The 24,674-nt window shown below is 42.1% G+C and overlaps 4 protein-coding genes across 14 annotated transcripts in view; 2 read left to right on the forward strand and 2 right to left on the reverse strand.

The window, feature by feature from the left end:
• Positions 1–1,053: 1,053 nt before the first annotated feature.
• Positions 1,054–8,704, forward strand: hapstr1a (HUWE1 associated protein modifying stress responses a). The gene is made up of 5 exons (XM_085351483.1): positions 1,054–1,450; positions 2,478–2,558; positions 2,964–3,031; positions 3,753–3,963; positions 5,155–8,704. The coding sequence occupies exons 1-5, from the start codon at positions 1,255–1,257 to the stop codon at positions 5,472–5,474; spliced, it is 876 nt and encodes a 291-aa protein (XP_085207609.1). The 5' UTR covers positions 1,054–1,254; the 3' UTR covers positions 5,475–8,704.
• A 1,193-nt stretch (positions 8,705–9,897) lies between these two features.
• On the reverse strand, positions 9,898–12,200 carry dctn5 (dynactin 5). The gene is made up of 6 exons (XM_085352219.1): positions 12,060–12,200; positions 11,812–11,880; positions 11,610–11,728; positions 11,311–11,422; positions 10,783–10,885; positions 9,898–10,674 (listed from the first exon to the last, which is right to left on the reverse strand). Exons 1-6 carry the CDS (start codon positions 12,105–12,107, stop codon positions 10,577–10,579), a joined length of 549 nt encoding a protein of 182 aa, XP_085208345.1. The 5' UTR covers positions 12,108–12,200; the 3' UTR covers positions 9,898–10,576.
• A 1,269-nt stretch (positions 12,201–13,469) lies between these two features.
• ndufab1b (NADH:ubiquinone oxidoreductase subunit AB1b) lies at positions 13,470–16,263 on the forward strand. 2 transcript variants are annotated; one of them, XM_085352221.1, is made up of 5 exons: positions 13,470–13,674; positions 14,453–14,572; positions 14,913–15,000; positions 15,821–15,938; positions 16,018–16,263. In XM_085352221.1, the coding sequence occupies exons 1-4, from the start codon at positions 13,504–13,506 to the stop codon at positions 15,910–15,912; spliced, it is 471 nt and encodes a 156-aa protein (XP_085208347.1). In that variant the 5' UTR covers positions 13,470–13,503; the 3' UTR covers positions 15,913–15,938; positions 16,018–16,263. The 2 variants fall into 2 exon arrangements, with proteins under 2 accessions (XP_085208347.1, XP_085208348.1); XM_085352222.1 differs by having other exon boundaries at positions 15,821–15,934.
• A 5,038-nt stretch (positions 16,264–21,301) lies between these two features.
• Positions 21,302–24,674, reverse strand: part of LOC146633416 (trinucleotide repeat-containing gene 6A protein-like) — a 36,126-nt gene continuing 32,753 nt past the window's right edge. For all 10 annotated transcript variants that reach the window (XM_085351491.1, XM_085351484.1, XM_085351493.1 and 7 more), the window contains 4 exons: positions 24,403–24,630; positions 24,094–24,164; positions 23,835–23,974; positions 21,302–23,467 (listed from right to left, as the gene is read on the reverse strand). In XM_085351491.1, coding sequence (XP_085207617.1) covers positions 23,119–23,467; positions 23,835–23,974; positions 24,094–24,164; positions 24,403–24,630 — 788 coding nt within the window. In that variant the 3' untranslated portion in view covers positions 21,302–23,118. The remainder of the gene's footprint in view (positions 23,468–23,834; positions 23,975–24,093; positions 24,165–24,402; positions 24,631–24,674) is intronic.

The following is a 24,674-nucleotide window of genomic DNA, read 5'->3' on the forward strand; positions in this document are numbered from 1 at the left end:
ATTTTGTGGTTGTTTTTTGTGCATTTTAAATGCACATTTTGGATTAATTTCCAGATTTTACTATTAACAAGTATCTTTTTCTTCTTCTTCTTTTGGCTGCTTGCTTTAGGGGGCTTCATCTCACCTGTAACCCCCATCATTCTCCTCCACCCATCTTCCGTTGTGACAGATATGATATGCACCAACCTTCTGCATATCATCCTTCACAACATCCACAAATCTTCTCTGAGGTTTTTTCTCTTTTCCTCCAACATCTTCTATCCAAGGCATCCCAAACCCCCTCAGCCTTGGCTCTTTAACTTTGTCTTCTGTCGTCAATCATGTCCTCCTGATGTACTCAACCAACATATATTACAAACTATTACATTGTCAAGAACATTGTCAAAAAGCAACAATACTTTTAATGCATATATAACTGTGTGGGACAATACGGGTTCCACTAATCGTACATTCTTTTTTTTTCATGTAGCTGGTTCTTCTCAGAGCAGCAGGTCTGAAGAAGAGTTTCATGACATGGCGCCATCTAGTGGACATATGTCAGTCCTACACTCGGCTTCGTCTAATGAACTTGAACGCTCATGGGTTTAGAAAAGTCTATTTTTTGTTGTTGACGTATATATTTTTAATATACTTACAATGCAGCAGTTCATATATTATAAGTCTGTAAGTTATGCCTAGATTAATAGGTGATAATTCGCTATATCTAATGCTATAGAAATGATGAAATATAATATAATATAATATAATATAATATAATATAATATAATATAATATAATATAATATAATATAATATAATGTGTTTGCTCTCTGAGCTCCGTGTCTCTTGCTAGCTTAATAAATTTGCCAGCGAGCACTTAAAGTGAATTTTCACTGAGCTTCTTTTGTGTCAGCGGTGTGAGGGACGTGTCTGAAAGCCAATTAAACTGCGTGCACAGACCCAGAGCCCACCCTGCAGCGTTCATGTGGCCATTTGTCGCTGACATGTAGAGTAATGGGGCGGGAGGAAGTGCATAACAGGATAGTCTGTGGTGCATATATCCCGACGTCGGCAACTAGGAAAAATAGTTAGCTAGGTTTATGATGGCAGGAGTAGGTGGCGACGCAGTATCGTAGTACGAAATAGAAAAGAAGAAAAAAATAACAAAAACATAAAAGTACTCATGATTTCCCCTCATATAACTCTATAGACGGCGTCGAAACGGCCATCTTTTCAAGCTAAAAATCGAATTTCCCTCGAGTTTTTGGCGTATTAAATGGAGGAGAAGAAGGAAGACGGCGACTCGGAGATACAGGAACACGGACCCGAGCACTGGTTCTCAAAATGGGAGCGACAGTGTTTGGCCGAAGCGGAGCAGAGGGAGCCGAGCGAGGAGGACGTCGACAACGAGCAGGATAAACTGTGGCATCTCTTCCAGAACTCCGCCACTGCCGTGGCACAGTTATACAAAGGTCCAGCCCAGCGCTCTCCTTTTTGCTTGTCCGTCTAACGGTGCCTGCATCCCCCCTTGGCTTGTTTGTTAGCAGCCTGACTGTACACCGAGCCCTATAAACTAACATTAACGGCAGTGTAGCTAGCTCTTTAGGAAACTCCTCGTCTAGCCGGGTACTGGGGAAACTATCGTTTACAGGTGAATTTTGCAATGCTACATTTTTTTTCTAGCTAGTCCGGGCTAGCTGGTGACAAAGAATTGTGAGATATAACCTGGCGTTGTGTAGTTACGCCGAGCACCAAATAGCAGTGGCCACATCGACGAAGCGATGAGGTAGTTCGAGTTAACGCGAATACTTTGACACTAAAGTTTGACAGCCGCTATCGTCAGGTTAGCCAGGCTAGTTACAAAATGGCGATGGCAACAACAATCGTAGCTACGCGACATTCCCAGATGACAGTCTGCTGTGTGCTGTCAGTGTTAACATCTGCTACACCGGTATCGATTGGTTGCAGACGTTGTCCCCCCAAACGCGTTGAAATAAGAGCCCGCACATACGTGTCCACTGGCTTTGTTTTGTTTTTTAAACAGCCGACTAGCTGGCGAGTTGAGCCGATGCGAAACGTTATAATCACAAGATGGCGAGGATAATATTGGTTTGTCTACAATCTGCTGTAGCTTGGCTCTTATCGGTCGGGATAAATCCCCGGCACGTAGAAACAGGAGTTTGGCTTAAGTCTTTACCAGTGTGTGTGTTTGACTGGGCTCTGCAACTTAACTGCTGAGAGGGCAGTTAAGTTCGTGTGTCGGCACTCTCCTGCTAAACAAGCTGCTGCCAAGCTGGCCATCTAGCGCTGACTGCCAGTTATTTTTATGCCAAACCCTGTCCCCCTTGCAGTTGTAGATGCAAGACAAAATGGCGAATGAAAATGATCCTCAACTTCAACCCCTTTGCTGTCATTTGACCACCACTAGTATGGCACCATGGTATTTGCTTTAAATTACAAGTGTTTTTTTCATTTTTATTATTCCTCTCTCACCTTCAGACAGAGTATGCCATCAGCAGGGCCTGTCATTGTGGGTGCCATTTCAGAACGCTGCTACAGCAGTCACCAACCTTTACAAAGGTAACCAACCACATCCTCCTCCATCCTTGTTCCTTGACTACCAGGTTCTACACTTCCTGTTGTGTCTGTGCGTTAAGCCAGCGGTGTAGACTCTGGCTGTAACTTTGTTAGTTTTGGGAAAAGTTTTTGATCTGTCCCCCCACATGAAAAGGTAAACAGAAGTGGTTATTATCGCTGATCAACTCCGTGTTAATCAGCTTGTCACATGGTTTAAGGGACCAAAAACACACAGCACAATGTCAGATATTCACTAGTGAAACAAAGCCTGTCTCTTAGTAGAGCATCTCCACTTCTAAATACGTAATAAATAGCGTACAACATGAGAAATGTTAAATAGAGGTCCATATTTGGTTGGCTTTGTTATATGTAATCGTGAACAGCTGTTGTTGTCTTTCACTCTCACAGAGAGTGTCGAGGCCCATCAGAGAAGCTTCGATCGGGGCATCCAGATAGGACACCAACGTCGTAATAAGGTGGGTCTTGTTCCTCTGCTTGTGACTAATTGTGACTTTACAGTTTCCTGTCATAGACTGTCGTTTAGGAAACAAAAATTAGCTATGCACGACAGGGTCAATGAAGGATATTACAAAAAAAAAAAAAAGACTGGATCGGTGTTTGTTGATAACAGATGCCTGACTGTAGAGCCTGTGACGCAGCCTTCCCTACTCTGAGTGACCAACGTCTTTGCTGACATTTATGCTTTTACTGGTGCATTATGTGTTAATTACCATGCGGTTTACTGCCAGTGTTTTTGCAGTGGCACACATGATAGAGAGAAATTAAAATGTTGGGACTTTAACCCTCCTGGGTCCCTTTTCATTGTTAAACAAAGAGTAAACATTTGTCCCTGTATTTTTTCCACTTCTTTGTTGAAACTGTTGGAGTAGACCTGAGGGAATTGACTATCTCCCTCCAGGAATTTACAGACATTTGTGAGTCCTTATATTGATGCTGTGATTAATATTCCTTATGTTGAGATGAGTGTTATTCTTACTGATAAGTTCAAAAACGCAATGGAAAAAGTAGCTGGAAATGTAACCGTACTGAACAGTCTCAACAGTCGCCGCCTGCTTCAACCTGCCGTGTAGTTAAATTTCTCGGGAGATGTGCGTCAGGTTGTGCTGTAGGGTTTCAGTATATGCTTCCTTTTGAAGCATAAATTCTCAGATTTTTATAATGTGCATTGGATTACAGGACATGTTGGCCTGGGTGAAAAAGCGCCGGAGAACCATCCGCAGGGAGGATCTGATCAGCTTTTTATGCGGCAAAGCACCACCGCACAGAAGTAGCAGGGCCAACCCTCGGCTGGCCATGGTGGCCCCCAGCCGCGCTAACTCACCAGCAGAGACTGGCTCATCTGTAGAAGCGGACCTCCAGCCCTTCAGGGAGGCCATAGCACTGCATGGTGAGGACATTTAAGTGCAAGGCTGACTCGAATGCCAACTCCATACCAAAGAATCAGAATTGACTTACACCCCCTCAGTGGTAGCTACAATGTTAAATAACTTGTGTGTGTTATTTATGCTCGTAAACGTATGTGTGTGACCTCCTGGTTCCTAAGTTTGATAGATAAATGGTTAATGTTCCACAGTGACTGTGAGATGAGGACTTTCATAGGAGACCTTTTAAACAGGTCTGTCATGTCTGAGCATTACAGTGCTGTGTTTAAGGCCTCTCATGTGTTCATGAGAGGCCTTCTGTGTTTACGCCTGTGAGAGATTGGAGGCTTGTCCTTCTGCTACATGTGGCTCAGAGATAAGGGTATTTTTGTGAAAGCACTCTTTTTTTTTTTCTCTTCCTTTTTTTTTTTTTTTTTTTTCCAGGTCAATTCCTGTCATTTGTGTTTGCAAGACACTATTTGACTAATCGAAAGACAGATTGTTTCCTATTACTCACCTTTCTATAATTAAGTTCCATTTGAATATGCTGGTAGTTTTTGCTGTGCTGTACCACAAATAAATACTCAGAACTTGACGAGCGTCACATTGTGGGTGCATCTGAGGTCAGACTGGGTCAGATTACAGAAACGGAAGTCTGACATTTCAGTTCATCACAGTTTGTCACCTGTTTGTATTTTGCTGTGATCATCAGGCCTGATAGATTAACTTTAACTTGGTTGAAATTAGGGAAATGGTGATTAACTGCAAGCCTTCTCTTTTTGTATATCTCTGTCAGATTGGATCATGCGCTATTGGTGGGTTTTTTTTAACATGAACAATGTGCTGAGTGTTTCATTCCTTTTTAAATAGATGAATTCAGCCTGAAATTATTTCATTTGTTGCATTGGAAATGAGAAAATGGCAATATTACTCAGTGCTGTCACTTTCTCCTGAAATAGCTGCGTAATCAGGAGCTGATAGTTAGAGCTTTCTTTTGACGGGAACAGATGCTGATGGTTTTTTTTTTTTTTGGCTTTTATGAAAAATGAGTTTGTCCATCAACCATTTAAAAGATAAACAAAGTTGAATTTTTAAAAAAAATATATTATCATTTTTTTTAATGGCCTAATGGAAGCTTTCTTCTTATCAGAGGCTGTAAATGAGATGTAGACGTCTACCTGCTGCTAAACTTCCTGTTCTTTCGTCTCCTTCTTCAGGTCTGAGTGGTGCCATGGCGAGCATCAGCGTCCGCTCCGGTGCTCCGGGTTCTCCTACGCATGTCAGTGGGAGTAGCAGCAACGGAGGTGGTGCGAGCGGAGGTGCTTCTTCCGGCTCTGGGCCGGTGTGCCGCAGCAGGCGTAACGGGCTCCAAGACGTCGACCTAAACACTTTCATCTCAGAAGAGATGGCGCTGCATCTGGACTCTACTGGCGCCGCCTCTGCCGGAGGGGGGGGAGGAACCAGGAAACGAAACTCCACCCAATGTAGTGATGTCATCACAGACTCCCCAACGCACAAACGCAACAGGATGATTTGATCTGCCCCTGCCTACATGCGAGGCGAGGGGATGGTGGGTGGGTTAGCCTTCAAAGCCAAGGCTAGGAGAGGGGGCGGGGGGATGGATGGGCTCGTGTGGGACATGTGCAGATGTACAGTCACGCGCACTCGGATGCTTCGGCTGAAGATGAAAACGAGGACTGAAAGCTCTCGAATTCTAGTCCTTGTCTCCTTTCCCAGCTCGTATACTACAAATCATCGATCTACAATCAAGAACACTTAACGAGTGGGCGTGAGTGTGTGCATGTGACCAGGAAGCCACTTCGCACATTCCTCAAACACCGCCCTGGAAAGGAGACAACGAAGAAAGTTCCCGACTTATCCTGGGATCCACACAGTTCTTGAGAGGGGCAATAACGCTCCGTGCTGCTCGACAAGTAAAAGCCACTTTGATCTTTGACACATTTGTGCCCTTCCCTCCCTTAACCTCACTCATCCTCACCCGCCACCTTAATAAGGAAGTGAGGGCCATGATCAAATCGCTTCACTCAGTGGATTGTGTCGCTCGCCAAACGTTGGACCCGAGTCACCCCTGCGTTAACCCCACCCCCCTTTTTGTTACTTCATCATTGCAGCTCTTAGTTGGCGTAGCCTGTCAGTGGTGGAGCTAAATCGCCTAGTAGGAGTACGGGTGTGTGTTTGTGGCATCACGCTGCCTCATCTGCCACTTTGTAAGCAGTTCAGTTTGTCTGGCTACTAGGTTGACGGCGTCTAACTACAACAGCAGGCTGTCAGTGTTTGGACATCCATTCAGACTTTATTCTCTGCTAAGTGCTCTGCTTCTACGGTGGCTCGATTTGTACTTCAGGCCGTCACCTTTTCTTTGTTTGTAGTTTTTCAACCACCAGTGTTAAAATTCTAGGTTTGTTGCCACTGTTTGCAGCAGCTATAGCCAAGTTAATTTTCCGTTCTTTTTCCACTTTTTTTCCTGTTGTTGTTGCTGTTGAGGATAATGGAAAAGGAATTGTATTCTCTTTGTTTATGCAGCTTCTCCAACAGCCCCTTACCCCCTCTGCTCTGGTCTTATTATGAAAGCAGCTGCTGTTTTCCCGTCGTCGTGGGATGATTCTGATGAGTTGCAATAAGGATTTTTTTGCACTTAGTTTTCACTTCTGACTCATGCAAATAAATCGGCTCTTCCATTTTTATTCCAGCTGTACCTTTGTCCGGCCCTAAACGTGCACACTTATGAGTTGTCCACACACTACATTCACCTCTTTTCTACAAATAGCGGCGCTGATGTAATCATGCATTTCAGCCAGGCGCCACAGCACCGCTCATCAAAATTAGAACCACTCATGCTGATGGCAGTCGTCAGATTCAGTGTCCACCGTGCTTTTCAAGATGCTCGATAACATTTAGCCCTCTAACTTGATTAAAAACGTGGGCAGTTTCCCAGGAAAAACTGGCTCGGCGCCGCTTTTGTGGAATAGAGGTTTAAGTGTGGGGATGCTTAGAAATAAAACAGGAGCTCTCGCACTCACTTGATTTTTGTCACTTCTTCAAAATTATTTGAACACGTCGCAGAGACTGTTTGACATATGGTGTAAGATATTGGAAGAAAAAGCCGAACTTAATTTTTTAGGCTTTAGAAGTGGTGGCACGCTCAAAAACAACCACCAAACATGCCACCCGGCGCACACGAGGTAACTGGGCCAGCGTGTCGGATGGGAAGATGGATGCTGTCTGTATTTTGTGAAAGGGGTGTGTGCATTAATAAAATGTGGATGGGTTCGTTTTTTTGTTTTGTTTTTTTAAACTTGGTACAGAACGAAGTAACATGGGGTTGAGTTTCATTCCTACAATGGTTGTTTACTTCCAACATTCAGTGAGGGAGCAGAGCAGGAGACATTAATGGCACATGAGTCAATAAACGGGGTAAAACAAAGCAATAGGAATCGGTTTGTTTTAGGATGTTAACGTGATGTTATCAGAGCTAAACCTGAGCATGTTTGTGGGTGTAAATGATTAAAGAAATCTTGAGTTGTCTCAGTATTACAGTGCGCTGTTCTACCTGTATTACGCACAGGAAGTGACCAGTGTGGTGTTAATGTTTCCTGCTTTCTTCTCCGTTTGTTCCTCATGTTGACTCCAGTTCTCTCCCTTTCACATTTTATGGCCTGTGAAGTGGCCTTTATTTAGTTGTATAAAGCATGCCAGTTTGGTTTTTTATTTTGTTTTTTTTAACTTAAATTCTGGTCACCGATTTCATTTTGCGTTTTCTTTTTTGTGCTCTAGGTTGCCTTTTATGTTCCTATGATTTCAGGCTTTTCAGTAGGAAAAAGAACCCGGGTGATGTTTGGCGATCTGTCAAAGTCCTGGATCTGTGAAACCGCTGAGACTCAAAATGTAAGCTTGGTATTGAACACCTCAGCTTTGCCTGCAGAGGGCGGAGGGGAGGTGGGGTTTAAGTGTCTGGTAAGCTGAGCTGCTTCAGCCATCACTGATTCAGTGAATAATCTTAACATAGGACCCAACCTTGATTCTTAAACAGACAAATGTGCCGTAAAGTCACATTTCAGGTCGTGTGCAGTTAAACCTCTGAGTTTCAACTTTGGCAAACAAAAAAAAGTATTTAAATTTATTTTGTTTTAGGTGGTGTAGCTCCTGAGGACTGACTGGTCTGCTTGCCCACACGCTCTTCATTAAAGCAGAGGAATGCATTTCAAAATGTTCTAGTTTTCTTCTCTTAGACGCTTTGGCTCGCTGTTCTGTGTCTAACACTTCGGCAGTATTGTTTCTGAAACGAAACGAGGTGTTCGGCTACAAACTAGTAGCTTCACCCGCCTGCTGTTTCTGTTCCACGTCATGTCAGTTACAGGGAAGTGTGTGTGCTGACAGGAAAAGCACTTAAAGATTGAGCCTATCAAAGGATGTCTTCTTCCCAAAGGTTTGATTGAAGAGTTTGATAAGAGCAGGATTGTGCCGTCTTTGCAGTCCCACTGTTAAACCTGCGGAGTTGACCCCCGCTCCCCCTCCTCAGATCAGCTTGGGGTCACCCTGTTTTCTGTTTCTTCCCTGAGCCAGTCGCAGCCTTCATCCGCATTGTTTCATCAGGGTGACTCATGCCACAAAGTCTCTGGAGCCAACACTATCATCAGCTGTTTCTTATTTGTTTAAAAAGGTAATAAATGGCTAATCTATATACTGAACATTTAATTGTTGGTATGATATATGTGGTTCACATTGTAAAGGAAATAAAACCATTGAATCGCAATCGGATCGGCTGTTTCATTTTAAAAATAAGGACAGCGTTTTCAGAAAGAAGATGCTGTAAAATGGGAATAAAGACAAAATATAACCGTTAAAAACAGGCAGTAAGGCCTCTTGGTGCCATTTCCTGTTCTAAACAGTGTGTTCTGTTTTAGTCACGTTTCACAGCAGCACAGCTCTTCTGCTTCAGATGATCTTCACGTCTACATTTCCCTGTCAGTTTGCAGTTCTTTAACTTCGTCAGTAAATAAGCAAAGTATCGAAACTGTTTTTTTCTTCTCAAGCATAAATGAGGAGCAGGTTAACAGTATTAACAGTTTGGAGACTTAGAAATGTTTCTGTTAACAAAGCTGCTGACATTTGACTAACTTGTCATTTAGCTCACCAGGTTGAGCAGATGACTTGCATGTTGTGAGAAATATGCAGCTACCGGGGTTAAAGTCCACGCTGGGTCATTTCCTGATTCTCTTCCTGCTTTCTTGTTTTAATAAAGCAATAATGACCAGAGGCGTCCCTGAAACTTCACACCTAAAAAGCCACTGGATGCAAACCACTACGGGCAGCCAGAGGACAGCGGTAGAACAAACATTTCTACTAGATCAGTGACATCAAATAAATGATTACGTCATATAGAGACAACTTTGATCCTGAGTGAGCTAAACTAGTGAAAACCTAAAAACTTCACATTTAATTTGTGAGATATCTTAATATAAGAAAAATAAGGCAATATTCAACAGTGTGTCTCAGTTTTCATACATGACAAAAAAGGCCTTTTTTAAATGTAAAACTAAAAAAAAAAAGTTTTTATATTATAAACTGAAAAAGAGGAACTTGTCTGTAATGTAACCATTTATTACTTAATTATGTTGTTGTAATATGAAAGAAAGCTGTAAAACTGATAAAAAAAAAAATACAGTGTAAAATGTATGCTCTCCTTTGCATTTCCAAAGCAGTCAAGTGGGCCAGATTAGAGTGTTTGCTGGGCCAATCCTGGCACCCAGGCCTTAAGTTTGACACCCCTGTTAATAGATGATCAGCAGGAAACCTTTGCAGATTCTAAATCAGCAGATTGCACATTCTCAGGAACATCAGTAAATAAATAACATTACTGTGGTAAAAAACTATCATCGTATAATCCAAAGTAAATGATCCCAGATAAAGTTAACACCTTTGAGACGTTTGTAGGGTTTTCAGTCATTTACATTTATTCATATGCTTCACTATTTCTGACTTTGTCTCACAGAAAACGGCAGAAGCGGAGCAATGAGGGCCATCCCCCAAACATAAAAACAATATTAAATACTTGAACAGTTTACAATGTCCAGCAAGGGACAAAAAAAAGCAAACAATGAAGAAAATTACAGCCATAGTAAAATTAATGTGTCTTCTGCTGATATGAGTGATACGCACATTCAGCCTACATCCTCAAAGGACTAGTGTTGCTACGGTTTGGTCCGTGGGTGTTCAATATTAAAAGCCATGTTCTTGCATCCTTCGTAGCTCCTCCACCTCTTCATCCTCATCTGCAGCTGCTCTCAGAGAGCCATCGGGTAAAGACGGCAACGATCAGAGGCCACACAGGGGGTCCACGAGTTTTTCTCCGTGATGCAGTGGACAGGGCAAAGCATCAGAATGACATCTAACGGGATTTCATTTTATTTCTCAGAAATTTGGAGATGCCAACACATGGTAGCTTTGTGCAACTGAATCTGACTTTAACACGTGATGTTTTTTTTCTTGGGAAATTAAACTCAAGGCCTCGGGTCGATGACAGATAAAAGGTGAGCTCTTAAGAGTCTGATGAGAGCCCCCAACGTGCGGCTGGCTGAACAAAGGAAGAGGTCCTGGCTGAGAGTTTAAGAGTGCGACTCATATCTGGCTGAGGGGCATGAACTTCTGGTAGTAACTCTTGGTTACATCAATCATGAGGTCCTGTGTACACTCTGGGAGCTCTCCTGAAAACAGACCTGAGAGAGAGCGAGACAAACGCAGGTAAAGACCAGACATTGAGGAGAACGAAGACAGAAAAGTAGAAAGATGCTGGTCTATTGATTAGTTGTGTGCGTTTTGCTCACCTGGGCATCCAGAGAAAACTGTGAAAGGTGGCACCACTGTCTCAGGAGGAAGCACGGTGTTGTCTAAGATCTTGCAGCAATCCTTTAGCACACAACGGCGACCCTGCACACATAATGGGAAAAAGAAATTGAAACATCATCAAACATCACAAAGTCATGCACTTTCATATATATACATATATGTATATGTGTGTATATACACACACACACACACACACACACACACACACACACACACACACATACATATATATATACACATAATGACTAATTTGTGATTAAGTGAAGTCCCCATTTCTGTGATCCAAATCAACAGTTTGGAAAAAAAAATGCCAGCTTGTGTTTTTTTGTTTATTAATTCAGCCCTCGACTGCCAGCAGAAGGTTGCATGACTGCCATGTGACTGGTTCACCACAGGCAATAAAGACATGCTTTCTGTCTATACCCCCCGCCCCACCCCTTCACAGCAATGTCCTTTCACTGCCGAGGAGCTAGCTGTGTGCGTGTGTGAGATTTTATTTCACTCACTATGACACAGTTCTTCCCAATGTGGACGTAGGAACCAATCTGTGCTGCATTGACCACGCAGTCTTCCTCAATGAAGACGTGGTCTCCAATGTGCAGCGGGAAGAAAGCCACCCTGCAGAGGGGGACAGGGCAGTGATGAGACAATATGCTTTTCTACTTAGCATATTCTCTCCTTTATTCATTTGTACAGTGACTTTAAATATATTTTGAGTGACAATAACTAAAAACAATCTCAAAGCATCTTTATCTAGAACACAAAAGCACATGGCTGGCCTGAACGTGTGTCAAAGATACTTTACCCTTTGCTGAACTTTTTGAAAGGTGGTCGAATAACACTCCGGCTTTTCACCACGCAGTGTCTGCCCACCCTGACGTTAGCCAGGTCCCCCCTGATGATGCAGTCATTCATAACAATAGTCTGCAAGAGAGAACATCCAAAGCTTTAGCACAGCTGGACACTTTCTATTCACAGTGTCGTTTCCAGGTGTGTGTTTTCCTTACTTTGCCGTTCAAGACTATGTTTTGACTCCCACATAGTACCGACTGTCTGCTCACTTTGTTGCCAGAAGCCTGAAATAAAACAACAACCACTGTTTATAATCGTGTGAACGATCGTGTCTGTGTCTGTCCACATAAATGAGTACAAACAACCGTCTCTGCTATCCGCCCAACGCCCCGTTCACTTTCTGCTTGGACAGATAGCAGGCTACGTTAGCTTAAGCAGCGGTGATTAAAATTCCACACAGTACCGTCTCAATGTACTCCGCTTTGTTGTACAGTATTTCAGACAACTCCATGGCTGGAAACCCGCTGAACTATCAAACGGCGTTTATTATTCTGCGATACGATCTAAAGCATCGATACGGATTTTCTCTATGGGAAGCTCCTTCTCCTTCTTCTTGTCTTCTGCGCAAGCCCGGACGTGACGCCATCAAATAACTTTATTTAAAATATCAGATATCGAACAAAAAACAGACATAATAAATGTGCGCGTGTAAAGCTAAAAAAATAAAAAATAAAAAATAAAAAATAAAAAATAAAAAATAAAAAATAAAAAATAAATTAATAATAATAATAATAATAATAATAATAATAATAATAATAAGTAAAGCTTTTATAAACCCTGGAATAATTGTCTGTATATTTTGTGATAGTGTCAGGGATTTTCTTTTTTTTTTTGCTGTTATTCTTCTTTTTTTAATGATATGGACTAATCTTGTCTGACATTTTTAAAAATAGGGAGCCACATATTGGTTCTTTGTCAAAAAAAAAAACAACTTACAAAATGTATTATTATTTTATCATAGATATACATATCCATATGTAAGTTTTGTTGTGTTTTTTGTTTAATGAACCCTGAGACAAACAGTAAGACGGCTCCTCTGTGAAACAGCTCCACGCCGTGGAGGATTGTGATAAAGACTCTGGAGTATCTCCAATGAGACTAAAGACACTGAGAGGGTTGAGCTGGGTTTAACTGAAGTGGTCGCATGAAAAGCTACCTGCGCTGTGCAGCACTGATGGGCAAAGTTAAAAACAGCTGGAACCTTTAGAGAGAGGAAGAGCACTTTGGTGTGATTGTGGACACTCGAGGGTTTTTTCAGAGGATATGTTATTCAGGCAGGTGGGACGGATGCAGAAGAAACAGGAGGATGAAAAAGACTGTCGCTCTTACTAACTGAAGTGTAATCTGCCTGAAACCCTGGAGACATTACTGCTACCTGGATCTAGCAATCAAGCAGTCAAAGCTACCAGAGGAGGCAGAGAAAAAGGGAAAAACACAGCTTAATCCAGAGAAACTGAGAATAAAAGTTTGTCTTTGTCCATTTTTATTGTCTAATTTGTGTAGACTTTATAACTTCATTTTAACAGGAGCTCTTATTGTACACCTAAAGAGCTGAAAGCAACATCTTCTATACTTGTTTTTGTTTCATATGCACAATCAACGTCTTGTTTTATGAATGTGAAAGTTCATTTTTACTTTCCAGTTAAATCAAAGTCATTGGCAGTTTCTCAATGCCCATGTGCTCGTGGTGAGAAATGTTTAAACAGTTTTAAAAAAGCGCAGATAAAGCGACAAATTAGAAATAAACACAAGGTTTGCACTGTGCGCATGCGCAACACGGAGCCCTTGACCCGCTTTTCTTCTTCTTCGCCTCGCACGCTGGCAGCTTTCAGTAACTGCTTTCCGTCATGGCGGCTCGTGTCCTGCAGCAGTGTGTCCGCTCCTTTGCTCGGCCCTCGTTGAGGCTTTGCTCCAGTAACCTCGCATTAAGAGTCACTGCCGTCCAGGCGGTGGCCGTCCACCGACCTCTCTCCTTCGCAGCAGACAGCCGGAGGACGCGGTGGCTCGTCCAGAGCCGGGTGAGTCTCCGGTAACATTGAACCATCGCGGCCTAGCCGCTGTGACCTACCGATGTCTTTCAGACCTGCGGAGCCAGCCTAGCCCGCTGAGAGTTCACGGTGTCACACGAGCAGCTTATTTCGCTTTCAACGACTCTGTGTTGTTGTGGCAGAGAAACACGAAACACGGAGGCGTTTGATTTTAAAAACGGGACAGCCATGTTTGCCCTGTTAGTTAGCTAGCTAGTTAGCAAAGTCGGTGATTTCATTGACAGACTTCATTCTTTATCTTGGCATTGCACGGCTGATTCTGGCTAAACATCGGGTACTAATGTGCAGAAAGGTAAAAGACTGTTGTAGTGCGGATGTTATTGTGTATTACGATAAGTGTGTTTGTATAACACAGAAAAAATGTTACAGGTGTTTTAGCGAGCTGTGTGCAGAGTTGTAAGTGAACACTAATGCGCTGATAAATGCGTTTAATTGCAAATTTAGTCAAATGAAACCATAACGCAGTAATTACAGACGAGATAATAAAATCAGCCACACATTAAAAGCTTCAGGACCAGCACAGATTTCTTCTTGGTCAAAGTTCCGTAAGATTTAAGTTTTATTTTGAAACTTGGATAAACCTTTTCCAGCCTTTACATCTGTACTGTTGCAGTGTACTGGAAGATATTGCATCTTTTCACACTGTATGTAATACACACTCACTTAAGGCAAGCTAATGTACAGGCTGCATGATCACAACCCCCCACTCCCTTCTGCACTAAAACTCTTCCTTCTTCTTCTTCCTTAGATCCCCTCGGTGGGTGTGCTGTGCCGACAGTACGGAGACCTGCCCCCCCTCACTCTAGAAACCATCAAAGAACGAGTCATGTATGTACTCAAGCTCTACGACAAGATCAACCCAGAGAAGGTGAGAACAACAAGAGACCTTCAGTGAATTCTAGCTGAAACATGTATGAATAGAATACATTCGCAGGCATCTGTGAGGTGAAATTAGGCAATCGTGACTCATCCCTGTCCAGAATGGCTCATGGAAATTGTTTTTGAAAAGTTTACTGATTTTAATGTATTGAATTTAATAACAATTAGATTTTTAACTTGGAAAAACAATCTAAAATTAATACTATCATTCCTCATGTAGATTTGGTTTTGTTTTTATTTTAAAGCACCCTGAAATGCCTGTAGTGTTTGTAAGTTTCTGTATAAGTAAGCTTGGATTTCTAACGCTCGGGTTGGTTTCTGTTCCACAGCTGCAGACGAGCTCTCACTTCATGAAAGATTTGGGTTTGGACAGCTTGGACCAGGTGGAGATCATCATGGCCATGGAAGATGAGTTTGGTGAGAGCAAACCTCTTTATACTGCATAGAAAACTATTCCAAACTATGGCTTTAGGCATTAAGTCAGCAAAAGAGATGTTTCTGACTCCTACGATGCCTAAAGTGCAGATTGTGACTGCTGTTGTACAGCCACAGTGGGAGTATGTGGATATGAAACATCAGTCTTGCAGTCTTCCTGCCTGTTGAGCGTCTGCAGTGTCAAAGTGCTGTCAAGTTTGTCTTCAGAGGGTAAATGCGACACTCTGTGTGGACGTCCCACATAAAGCAGGATATGCTCCGATTATATCCTGTGGTAGAAACACTGTAGTACACCTCATTCTACAGTATTTATTGGATTTATCTTGAAAATTGAGAAGGTTAATGAAGGTTGCAGTTTGTTGCTTTTTACTTTTTGACTTGTAATAATTCAGCTGATTTATATAATCTGTTTGGGAGGTAAATTTTAAACAGGGGTGGCTGTGGATCAGGAGATGGAGCAGGCATTCTGCTAATTAGTAGGTTGGTGGTTTGATCCGAAGCATCTTTGGGCACGATACTGAACCCGAAACTTCAGTGTGTTTGTTGGAGTGTGAATGAGGCGTGCTGTTAGTGCTTTGAGAGAGAAGAATTAAATCAGAATCAGAGGACTTTTTCTTATTTTGATCAGTGAAGATAATAGACTAACAGCTTTTAATATGTGTGACCTACAGTTGAGGACGTAGTACCAGCGAGATGTTTGTGACCATCTGTGCAGAAAGCTGCTTATTCGTCCAGCATTATCGATGCATGTCACATGGCTTCTTTAGCACACGCCGTAACCAGTAACTTGTTTGTGCCGCAGGCTTTGAGATCCCAGATGCAGAAGCAGAGAAGTTGATGACTCCTGAGGAGATCGTACAGTACATCGCAGACAAGAAAGACGTTTATGAGTAATATGCTCTGTAGCACACCAGAGGCAAGTCACCATCAGGCCCCGTTTTCTGTCTTTGGTCACACGTTGTGTCGGTGCTCAATTTATATTCCTTTGTGCCCAGATAGGGTCACCTCCACCCACCCAACAGGAAGTTCTCGTGAAGCAGATGAGCACCAGTTTCCTACTTCAACTCTTGTGTCCATTATGGCGACGTTGGCTTCAGCTGTCTCGTGTTTGACTGTATTTAAATGAACATGTTCAGGAGAGCTTGGAGATAAAAAAAAAATCATTAATATTAAACAAGATTATATCACTGGTTTGCTTTGTTCTCATTTCAGCTCCGCCCTGTGGTCCCATGTACAATTTGTCATTAATAGATCAATAAAGACACATTGTACACTTTCGTGTCTGCTGTTACTCCGCTTTGGGTCCAGTAAAAAGGACCCAGATTCAGCTGCACTTCTTTTAGTTTGTTTCCACTGGCTGGGATTTGCTATAACTATCCATCTATTTTCATTTCTCATCTACTTTGGGTTGGAGGTAGACCGAAGCTTGATGCTGGGAGGTTCACACACCACCTGCATCCACTACTGACCTGTCAAAGGAAAAAAGCTCCCAAAAATACAGCTTAAGCATATAAGCCTGTGGTTTCTAGACTGTATATAAAGCTAAACTAGCTCCACATCATTAATCAGTAAATACTTTAAACATACAAAGAGCTTTCATCTGCAGAACCAGAAGATTAACTTCAGCTCCATCCACCAGCAGCTCAGATAAATCTGTTTTCTCCAGGCCAGGGGTCTCCAACTCCAGTCCTCGAGAGCTACTGTCTGCACACCTGAATAAAATAACTGGCTTGTTATCAAACCCGATGACATGCTGAAAATGTTAATCAACCATTTGATTCAGCTGCATTGGAGTACGGATGCATTTAAAAACTGCAGGACAGTAGCTGTTGAGGACTGGAGTTGGAGACCCCTGTTCTATGCAATAACCCTGTTAGTGCACTGATTTAAAGGTAAGCTTCATGTTCCCTCACTCTTTACCTCGTAAGATGAGGACAAAACTACAATAAAGACAGTTCTTGAGTTTTAATCTTGTGTCCACACATGAAGAATGAGGTGCCATTGTTGCAGGATGTTCACACAGCTGGGACTGAAGTGTTTTTATTTCAGTACCCGACCTAAATGCACCTTTACAAAAAAAAATAAAATGTAACCCTTTAAAACCTGGCCAATTAAATAATTGCGAGAAAATTCTATTGTGTGCTTTGTGAACCTCCCGATGAAAAATTAATAAAATATGAAGTAAAAAAAATATGCAATTTTATCATATTTGTTACATCAGGTATGTTTTTGTGGTGCAACTTTTTTTTTTTTTAAAGGGAAAAAAATAAATGTAGAAGTCTCAAAAACTTGCGTATAAAATATGATACTTTGGTTTAAAGGGTCAAAAATAAACTCACAACTAACACATTTACACAATAATAAAATTAGCAAACCCAGCGTGGGAGTTTACCGAAACTGAGTTCTTTCAATTTAAGACAGATTTCTATAAACCAGACCAAATTAAAAGCTTTTCTTTGAGTAACCAAAGCATTCAGAGGGCTTTAAAATCCTGATGTCACAGGAAACATCACCTTGTCTTGAGAGATTGTCCAAGCAAACAAAAGCAGCAGCTACTTTCAGCTGCTCCCTCATTTACAGCAGCATGCCTGCGTCTTCTGAAGCCAGAGATGCTGTTGGGAGCACGAAGCAGAAGTTTTCAGTCACACGGAGAGAAATAAAGACTCTGGGAGGCGGCCGCTGTGTATTAGTCTTTTATTGAGGGTTGTACCCAAGTTATACAGCTTTGTATGCTGGCTGCAGAAGCCAGCGGGTTACAAACAGTAATTCAGTATACGAGTACAGCCAACAGAAGACCTACTACTCACTACTCTACACCTTAGTACAGATTCTCTTAAGAGCAGTAAAATCCAGAAAGAAATAAAGAGGAAAAAAATACAGAACAAACCAAGCAACAAAAGGAAGGAGAATAAAAGGATTAAAATGAAACCAAACAAGTAGACAGCATCAGAGGAGACATTCATTATTAGAGCACACTGGAGTTGGTTTTTTATACCATTAATATCAGGCGACTTCGTTTATTTTGTCAATTTTTATACCCATACAAATAAAGATTGTCCTTCAAAAAGTGCAGATTCCACCGAAGTTTAAAGATAAAATCCTTTGATGACCCGAGGAAGACATTTGAAAATAAAAAGGTACTTCCTGTTTTTGTTTGCAAGAGAGGAAGACGCCCCCCTCGTTGATTATAGACACTGTACGATTATATTCTCATATATATATTTTATATATAGTTTCAACAGTCTCCCAAAGCGATGTGCATAATAGGTTTACAGGTGATCCAACTACACACTGGATTGATAGAATCTCTATAAAAAGAAAAAAAAAGCACTGTAGTCGTGTAAAATTTGCAGTTTCACCGGCCTCGCTCGAGCTGCGAGAAAAATCGACAAAAATGGACTTTTGCAAATCTTAACCTGTCCTCCTCCTGCTACAACTGGCCCGCCGTTTGCTAGGTAATAAAGGTTTTTCAGTTTGTATTGTTATTATTAGTAGCTGTACTAGCTGTACAATTTAACGATGGCACGACACGTTTGAGGAATATTAGTGGGAATCCCATTTCAGCGGTTTTTACTCATTTTTTTGGGAATTTTTTTTGTTTTTGTTTTATTTAAAGACGGGGGAAAAAAAGAAGAAGAAAAACCCAAGGTGGACATGTAAGCCTGGGTTCAAACACTCCACTGCATAGTCTCTCTGAGCGACACCCACCCTTTCCCCGATAAACCCACCCTTCCCTCCCCACCCGCCCACATCTTTGTGCTGGTTAGACTAAAGCTTTTCAGGGTTTGTTTATGTGTTCATACTAAATGTAAAACGACAAAAAAAAAAAAAAAGACAGCAGATTCTCACAGTTTTTGTATTTTTTCTTTTTTCTTTTTTGTTTGTTTTTTTGTTTGTTTTTTTTCTGTTTTTCCTGTCAAAAAAATAAGCCTTAGCGCTTTTTGATCGACTGTAGGAGCCGTCAGGTGTGTTATGATATAATATAGCATTTACTCACAGGATATTTAAGTCAAGAGAAACACAAAAAAGTCACATTTTTTTTCTTAAACATTAAAAAGTAGTAGAGTATCACCAGCCAGCTTCCCTCCTGCCCGCTACTTCCTTTTCCTTTCCTTCCCCTCGTCTGGCCCTGTCGGGAAGCTGCTTGGCAGCCCTGGGGATTGTACATTGCTCGTGGTGGTTTTCACTTTACTAAAAAGGTTTTCCTCACATCATCCTTTTGCAAATGACTTTTTAAATTTTTTATTTTTTATAATCTTCAAGCATTTAATATTGTCCAGCTTTTTAAGTACACGTATGCACACGTACACAACTACAACCAAACAACAACAAAAAAGGATTTATCCCTTTCCTTCCCTCCCTCGATTTGGCATGATGATGTATTCACTCACTCACACACACACAAACAGTCTCACGCAGGCTGACAGTAGATACAAACACGATTATGGAACCAAAACAGTAACGACATTATTGAGAGGCGTTTTCCAGACGTTGCTTGTCCCTTCTCTAACAGCACAGCAATGCTGCCACCTGAGCTGCTGATCTGGGGTCAGCCTTTGTCCCGGTAATAGTATCCTTTTTTCTTTTAACTGAGGATGGACAAAGCTGCTCTCAAATCAGCGCCAGGAACGACAGCGCTGCCAAAAATCAGAATGAACAAAGTGTAAAGTAATGTCATTGAGCAGTAAGGGAATATAGACAGTTGAGAGCCCACCCTCCCCTCCCCCCCGCCTCAGACCTCCTGTCAGTTATGAGTCTCCTCTCCCTGTAGTTAAGCTTAGGAGTTGGAGAGGAGGAGCTGATCCTGGATAAGCCAGCGAGGAGGCAAAAGTGCAACCCTTTATCCCTGAAAAGCCAGGAAGAAGCAGCCAATCGCGAGTCCCGTCCCCTCCTAGCCTCGTTTCAGTCAAGCGACACCACGGCAACAGTGACTGCTGCTCAATTTCTCAAAAAAAAAAAAATTTACAAATTTTTTTTGTTGCCCCTCATGCACGTTTGAGGCTGCGCTGTCTTTTATACTTTTACAAACCGTTTCAGCTACATTCAGGCCCAGCTCAGAGCCGGAGGTGCACCAACCAAGGGAGACCAATAAAGCACCATCTTCTCAAATCACAGTACACACACACACACACACACACGCGTGCGTGCGCACGCACACACTCTACCCTGTCGAATACTCACAGGCGCACCTTCTCCATCAGAGAGACCTGAAAATCTAAAAATCTGTCTCAGCTTTGCTTTCGGCCTTTTTCCTCTAGAATCCACCCAAGTGCAAAATCCAAGTCTCCTCAGTTCAACGTGTCAGACTAAAACTAACAACAACAACAAAAAAAGCTCAGATGTTCCACTTGATAACAACTGTTCAACACAACGACAACAAATACAAATAAGAGATATATGTAAGTATGTATTTATATATATTTATAAGCAAAGAGATCTGGAATTAAGTAAACTAATTTTTTTGTATGATTGAATTATTTGGTAGAGAGCGGTTCAATACTGGCACACATCACTGTCAAGTCTGGCTAATACTCAAGGTTCTGTCTCACTGCGTTTGCTTTGAAGTTGTTAAATATTCACGGGCTAAGCTTAAAAAATAAAAACCTAAAGCTTCTAGTACTTCTGAAATAAAAGCCTACATGAGAGAGAGGGGGGGGGGGGGGGGGGGGGGGGACGACACGCACAAACACGATGAAGAAAAGATAATTAAGGTCCATGGCTTCGCTAATGCTGACTCGTCGTTCATGCACCCCTCTGACACTTCTCTCCCCCCCATGACCCTAACAAACAAATTGTGCATCAAAGTAACTAAACAATCACTGGTAGATAAATCTGTTATTCTCTTGTTGTGAAGAAAAACGCCACTGGTGGATTTTACATTCACGCTGTTCTCACACAAAACCTCCACAATTCACATTCACTCACACTCACACACACACACACACACACGTACGTCAGGAACTTCAGATGAGTACCCCACCTTCCCCCCCTTTGCCCCAAAGGAAAGAAAATAAAACAGTACAATACAATCATATTCATTTTGTAAACAGGTAGAAGCCACTTGACTTGTTGTTGCATCTTCGGACACAATTAGGATCAAGGCAATGAAATGTGGACGACTTTTTTTACTGTTAAAATATTTTCTTCAACCAAAACGAGAGTTTTGTTTTTTTTTCTGATTTTTGTTTTTCTCTTCGTTCCTTTTTTTTTTTTTCAAAACACCATTTGTGGCAATGAGAGAAATTTAAAAAAAAAAAAAAAAAAAAAAAAAAGGAAAAGCGAGTAATGTTTGTTAAACAGCTAAAACATTGTGACACATGGTCGAAGAGGGAGAAAAAAAATAAACGCCTCTCAGTAGGCCATGTGAATGCGAGAGGCTACAGTATGCATAGATACAGAGTCGCCTTTCTCTTGGTTTATAAGTCTGACGAGACACGACGATTTCCCCGCTCACAGTCACGCGCTCACGCATTAAACGATCCCCACTCTTGATTTTTTTTTTTTTTTTAAACATCAGTGGAGTGGAGGAGGAGGAAGAGTAGGAGGAGAAGGAATGCCGGGAGTGTCCTCGACCTCCCCCTCCCCGCACACCTCACCTCCCTCCCTCAAAAGACAGCATATTGAAAGCAGTGTGTTGAGCTTCTCCAGCTTAAAGCAGTTATTTGGCAGAGAGAGAGAGAACAAAAACGAAAACTTACAGACCTTTACATAGTTTTCAGTGCTAGAAGTTGTATTTTCCTTTCCTACAAGGAGTAGTAGTTTTTTTCTTTAATTCAAACTACAAGGGGGGAAAACTGGCTTGATTTCCTGAGAACCATTGCTGGTTATTTAGCAGACAAAAAGAGGAATAGTTCAAAATAACCAACGCCATGGCCAAAAAACACTGATCCGAATTCCCAGAGTTACAAAGCATCGTCTTCATCCTCAGTAAGAGTTGTTTTTGTTTGTTTTTTTTTAACTTTTTCTGTTTTTAAAAATTTTTATCTTTTTTTTTTTGAAAGCGTTTTGAAATTTTTTTTGTGCATTTTTTTTTAAAAATTTTATTCCATCTTCTCTTTAAAATGAAGAATGAACACACTTTCTGCCTCCCAAGTCTTGTAAACAAGAGGTTGCAGTGTGGCACCTCCAAAACATTGAAAGCCTATTCTGAAAGTGCTGTTCCCCCCCCTCCCCCCCACTAAAACCTGCCTGCCAGGGGGCTAATGAGAAAGGGGGGGGGGGAGGGGCTTGCTAGATAGCCCCCGCCTCCCTATATTAGGATGGGCGGGGCTTACTAGTCCCAGCTGCGGCTACAGTCCTTTGCACTGCAGAGCTCAACTTTCTTTAGTTTTAAAACAAAATTGGTGCAATACTTTTAATGTCACTTGAACTATCACCAGATAATCATCCTAAGTCAGGTTTAATTCTTTAACTATCTGTTGATCTTGAACTCCACGACAACGCAGTAAGGTAGGCGTGCCAAGGCAGAGAGGAGCGCACACGTACTCATTCACAGCTCGCGCGCACACACACAGTAATTCTCACAAACACACACAGTAAGGACCTCAATGAGTAAACAGCTACACTGGAAAAAACTGGCTGCTCCCTCTATATTGCAGATTATACTGAGAAAAAAACAACACATTCAGTGCAAAGTTAAAAAAAGCTCATACTCCAACATTGTCAGCAAACAAATGCAAAAAAAAAAAAAAAAGTAAAACAAAAAAATAAAATGTTAAAAAGAATTGGAATTCAAATAAACATGACGAAAGAAACAAAAAATACATATAATAATAATGAGCTCGATTGAAGCTTTTTTTCGGTCTGAAAGAGCACTACCTGGAGGCAAATATCCATCCGTTCACATTATAGAATTGGCCTGCATGATTCAAGTATTCCGACTGATATGTTTTTGGGCTAAAACAAAGTGGACATATGTGCAGAGAGAGAAACGTAACTTGTTTTCCACAGGGGAGACCCCGTTTTGTTGAATATCTTGTAAATGAGAAGGAGTCCAACTAGTGCCATTGCATTTATAGAACTACATTTGTGTCTCTATTCTGCTGATTATTGATAATTCTCTACTGACCCTTCCCCGAGCCCGTTTCACTGGCGGGCAGCTCACATGGAGTCCCCGCCCCCTGTCAGGTGATCCACTGGGAGGAAGGAGGTGATTGGAGAAGGGCTGCTGATCCTCCCTGCCTCGGTGCCACTGGGAGTCCCCCACAGGCTACTGGAATAGTTGGGCCCACCCCAGAGGGAGGAGCTGTGAAGGTCGCTGCTGTTCCACTGGTTGGGTTCAGAAGCGCGGCTTGGAAAGGGGTGAGACTGATCCATTCTGCTCTGAGAGGAGCCGAGGGTCTGCCAGCCAGAGGAGGGAGTGGCCATTGACTGCCCTTGTGCAAAGAAACGGCTGATTTCCTCCTCGCTGGCAAACTCAGCCAGAATAGTAGTGTTCCCCAAAACACACCTGTAGAAACAGAGCAGGTTAGACAAGAGTGAGACTTTTTGTCTGTACACAACATCATATGGCTGTTTTTCCATCCATTTAAACAGCCAACTGTCCACTACTGCAATTCCCCACTTAATTTTGGGAGGTTTTTTTTTTTTTTTTTTTTTTTTTTTTTTGGGGGGGGGGGGGTGTTATATGCCTGGAAGAATGCATGTGTTATCTGTAAAGGGGACATCTGACTGAGTGTCAAACAAATCTGTGATTAATCTGTCTATGACAAGTTAATTTGGCATCAACAGCCTGTTTTTATTCAAGGTCATCTGCTCTAAGAGAAGCTGAATAAATAAAAGTAAGAAGTGCCCATATTTGCGTGTGATGGTCTTACATGTGCAGGCTCTTCTGGGCCTTAGCGGCCTCATCCTTGGAGCTGTAGCATACCACAGCGTTACCATGTGGCAGGTTGAGGTGGAATGTGATCAGAGGGCCGTGCTGCATACACAGAGTCCTCAATGTAGAGCCGTCAATCTGGAAGAAGGGGAAAGAAAAGTTGAGTTAAACACGGGAAGTGATAAGAGGTGAAAAATATGTGAAAAAACATGGAAGTAATGATTGTGATAACGTTAACAGAATGAAAGTACAACTACCTGAGGTGTGAGATTTTTCAGAACGAGCCACTGGGTTCTCCCTGAGCTGCTGCTGTCACCCCAACTGGAACCTGTCAATACATACACCATAGAGTCAATCATCAGCTGGGATAGGATGCTAAAGCTGGTTTTGTGGTCAAGTTGAGGCTGCACAGGAGAGGAGCCGTGCATTTTAAAATTTATCGCAAGCTTCTCTATACAGTCTTGAAATCTTTTGAAAACAAAACAAACAAAAAAAACAACAACCCCAAAGTCTGTTCTGCTCATTTTGCAGCATGGAATTAAGGTTAAAGGGTGTGCTTCTCTTACCAGGTGTGTATCTGGACTCAGCGGTGCTCCAACCCCCCAGCCTCAGGGCAGAGCCATCCCAGCCAGAGGAGGCAGGGCTGGGCTTCTGGCTGGTGAGGCCAGGCGGTGGTCTGGAGGGGGCCGCCACAGACAGCGCCTTGGGAGGCAGGGGGACCTTCCAAAGCTCATGAGCTAGGGAGGAGTTTGACACACTGCTGCCGGGAGACCACTTTGACTCACTGGGTCTGGCTGCAAGGCGAGAGCAGAAAAACAAAACCCGTTTAACAAAGATT

The sequence above is a fragment of the Diplotaxodon limnothrissa genome, linkage group LG4 (genome assembly GCF_057381915.1).
Source record: "Diplotaxodon limnothrissa isolate DT_005_m linkage group LG4, D_limnothrissa_male_GT1.1, whole genome shotgun sequence".
Lineage (NCBI taxonomy): Eukaryota > Metazoa > Chordata > Actinopteri > Cichliformes > Cichlidae > Diplotaxodon > Diplotaxodon limnothrissa.

Excerpts from the sequence above, each read along its gene's own strand:
- ndufab1b (XM_085352221.1), top strand. The coding sequence starts at position 13,504 with ATGGCGGCTCGTGTCCTGCAGCAGTGTGTCCGCTCCTTTGCTCGGCCC. Across the intron at positions 13,675-14,452 it reads GGTGGCTCGTCCAGAGCCGG|ATCCCCTCGGTGGGTGTGCT; the intron begins GTGAGTCTCCGG and ends CTTCTTCCTTAG. Across the intron at positions 15,001-15,820 it reads GGCCATGGAAGATGAGTTTG|GCTTTGAGATCCCAGATGCA; the intron begins GTGAGAGCAAAC and ends TTTGTGCCGCAG.
- hapstr1a (XM_085351483.1), top strand. The coding sequence starts at position 1,255 with ATGGAGGAGAAGAAGGAAGACGGCGACTCGGAGATACAGGAACACGGA. Across the intron at positions 1,451-2,477 it reads CGTGGCACAGTTATACAAAG|ACAGAGTATGCCATCAGCAG; the intron begins GTCCAGCCCAGC and ends TCTCACCTTCAG. Across the intron at positions 3,032-3,752 it reads GACACCAACGTCGTAATAAG|GACATGTTGGCCTGGGTGAA; the intron begins GTGGGTCTTGTT and ends ATTGGATTACAG.
- dctn5 (XM_085352219.1), bottom strand. The coding sequence starts at position 12,107 with ATGGAGTTGTCTGAAATACTGTACAACAAAGCGGAGTACATTGAGACG. Across the intron at positions 11,881-12,059 it reads AAGCGGAGTACATTGAGACG|GCTTCTGGCAACAAAGTGAG; the intron begins GTACTGTGTGGA and ends GTTTTATTTCAG. Across the intron at positions 11,423-11,609 it reads TTCAAAAAGTTCAGCAAAGG|GGTGGCTTTCTTCCCGCTGC; the intron begins GTAAAGTATCTT and ends CCCCCTCTGCAG.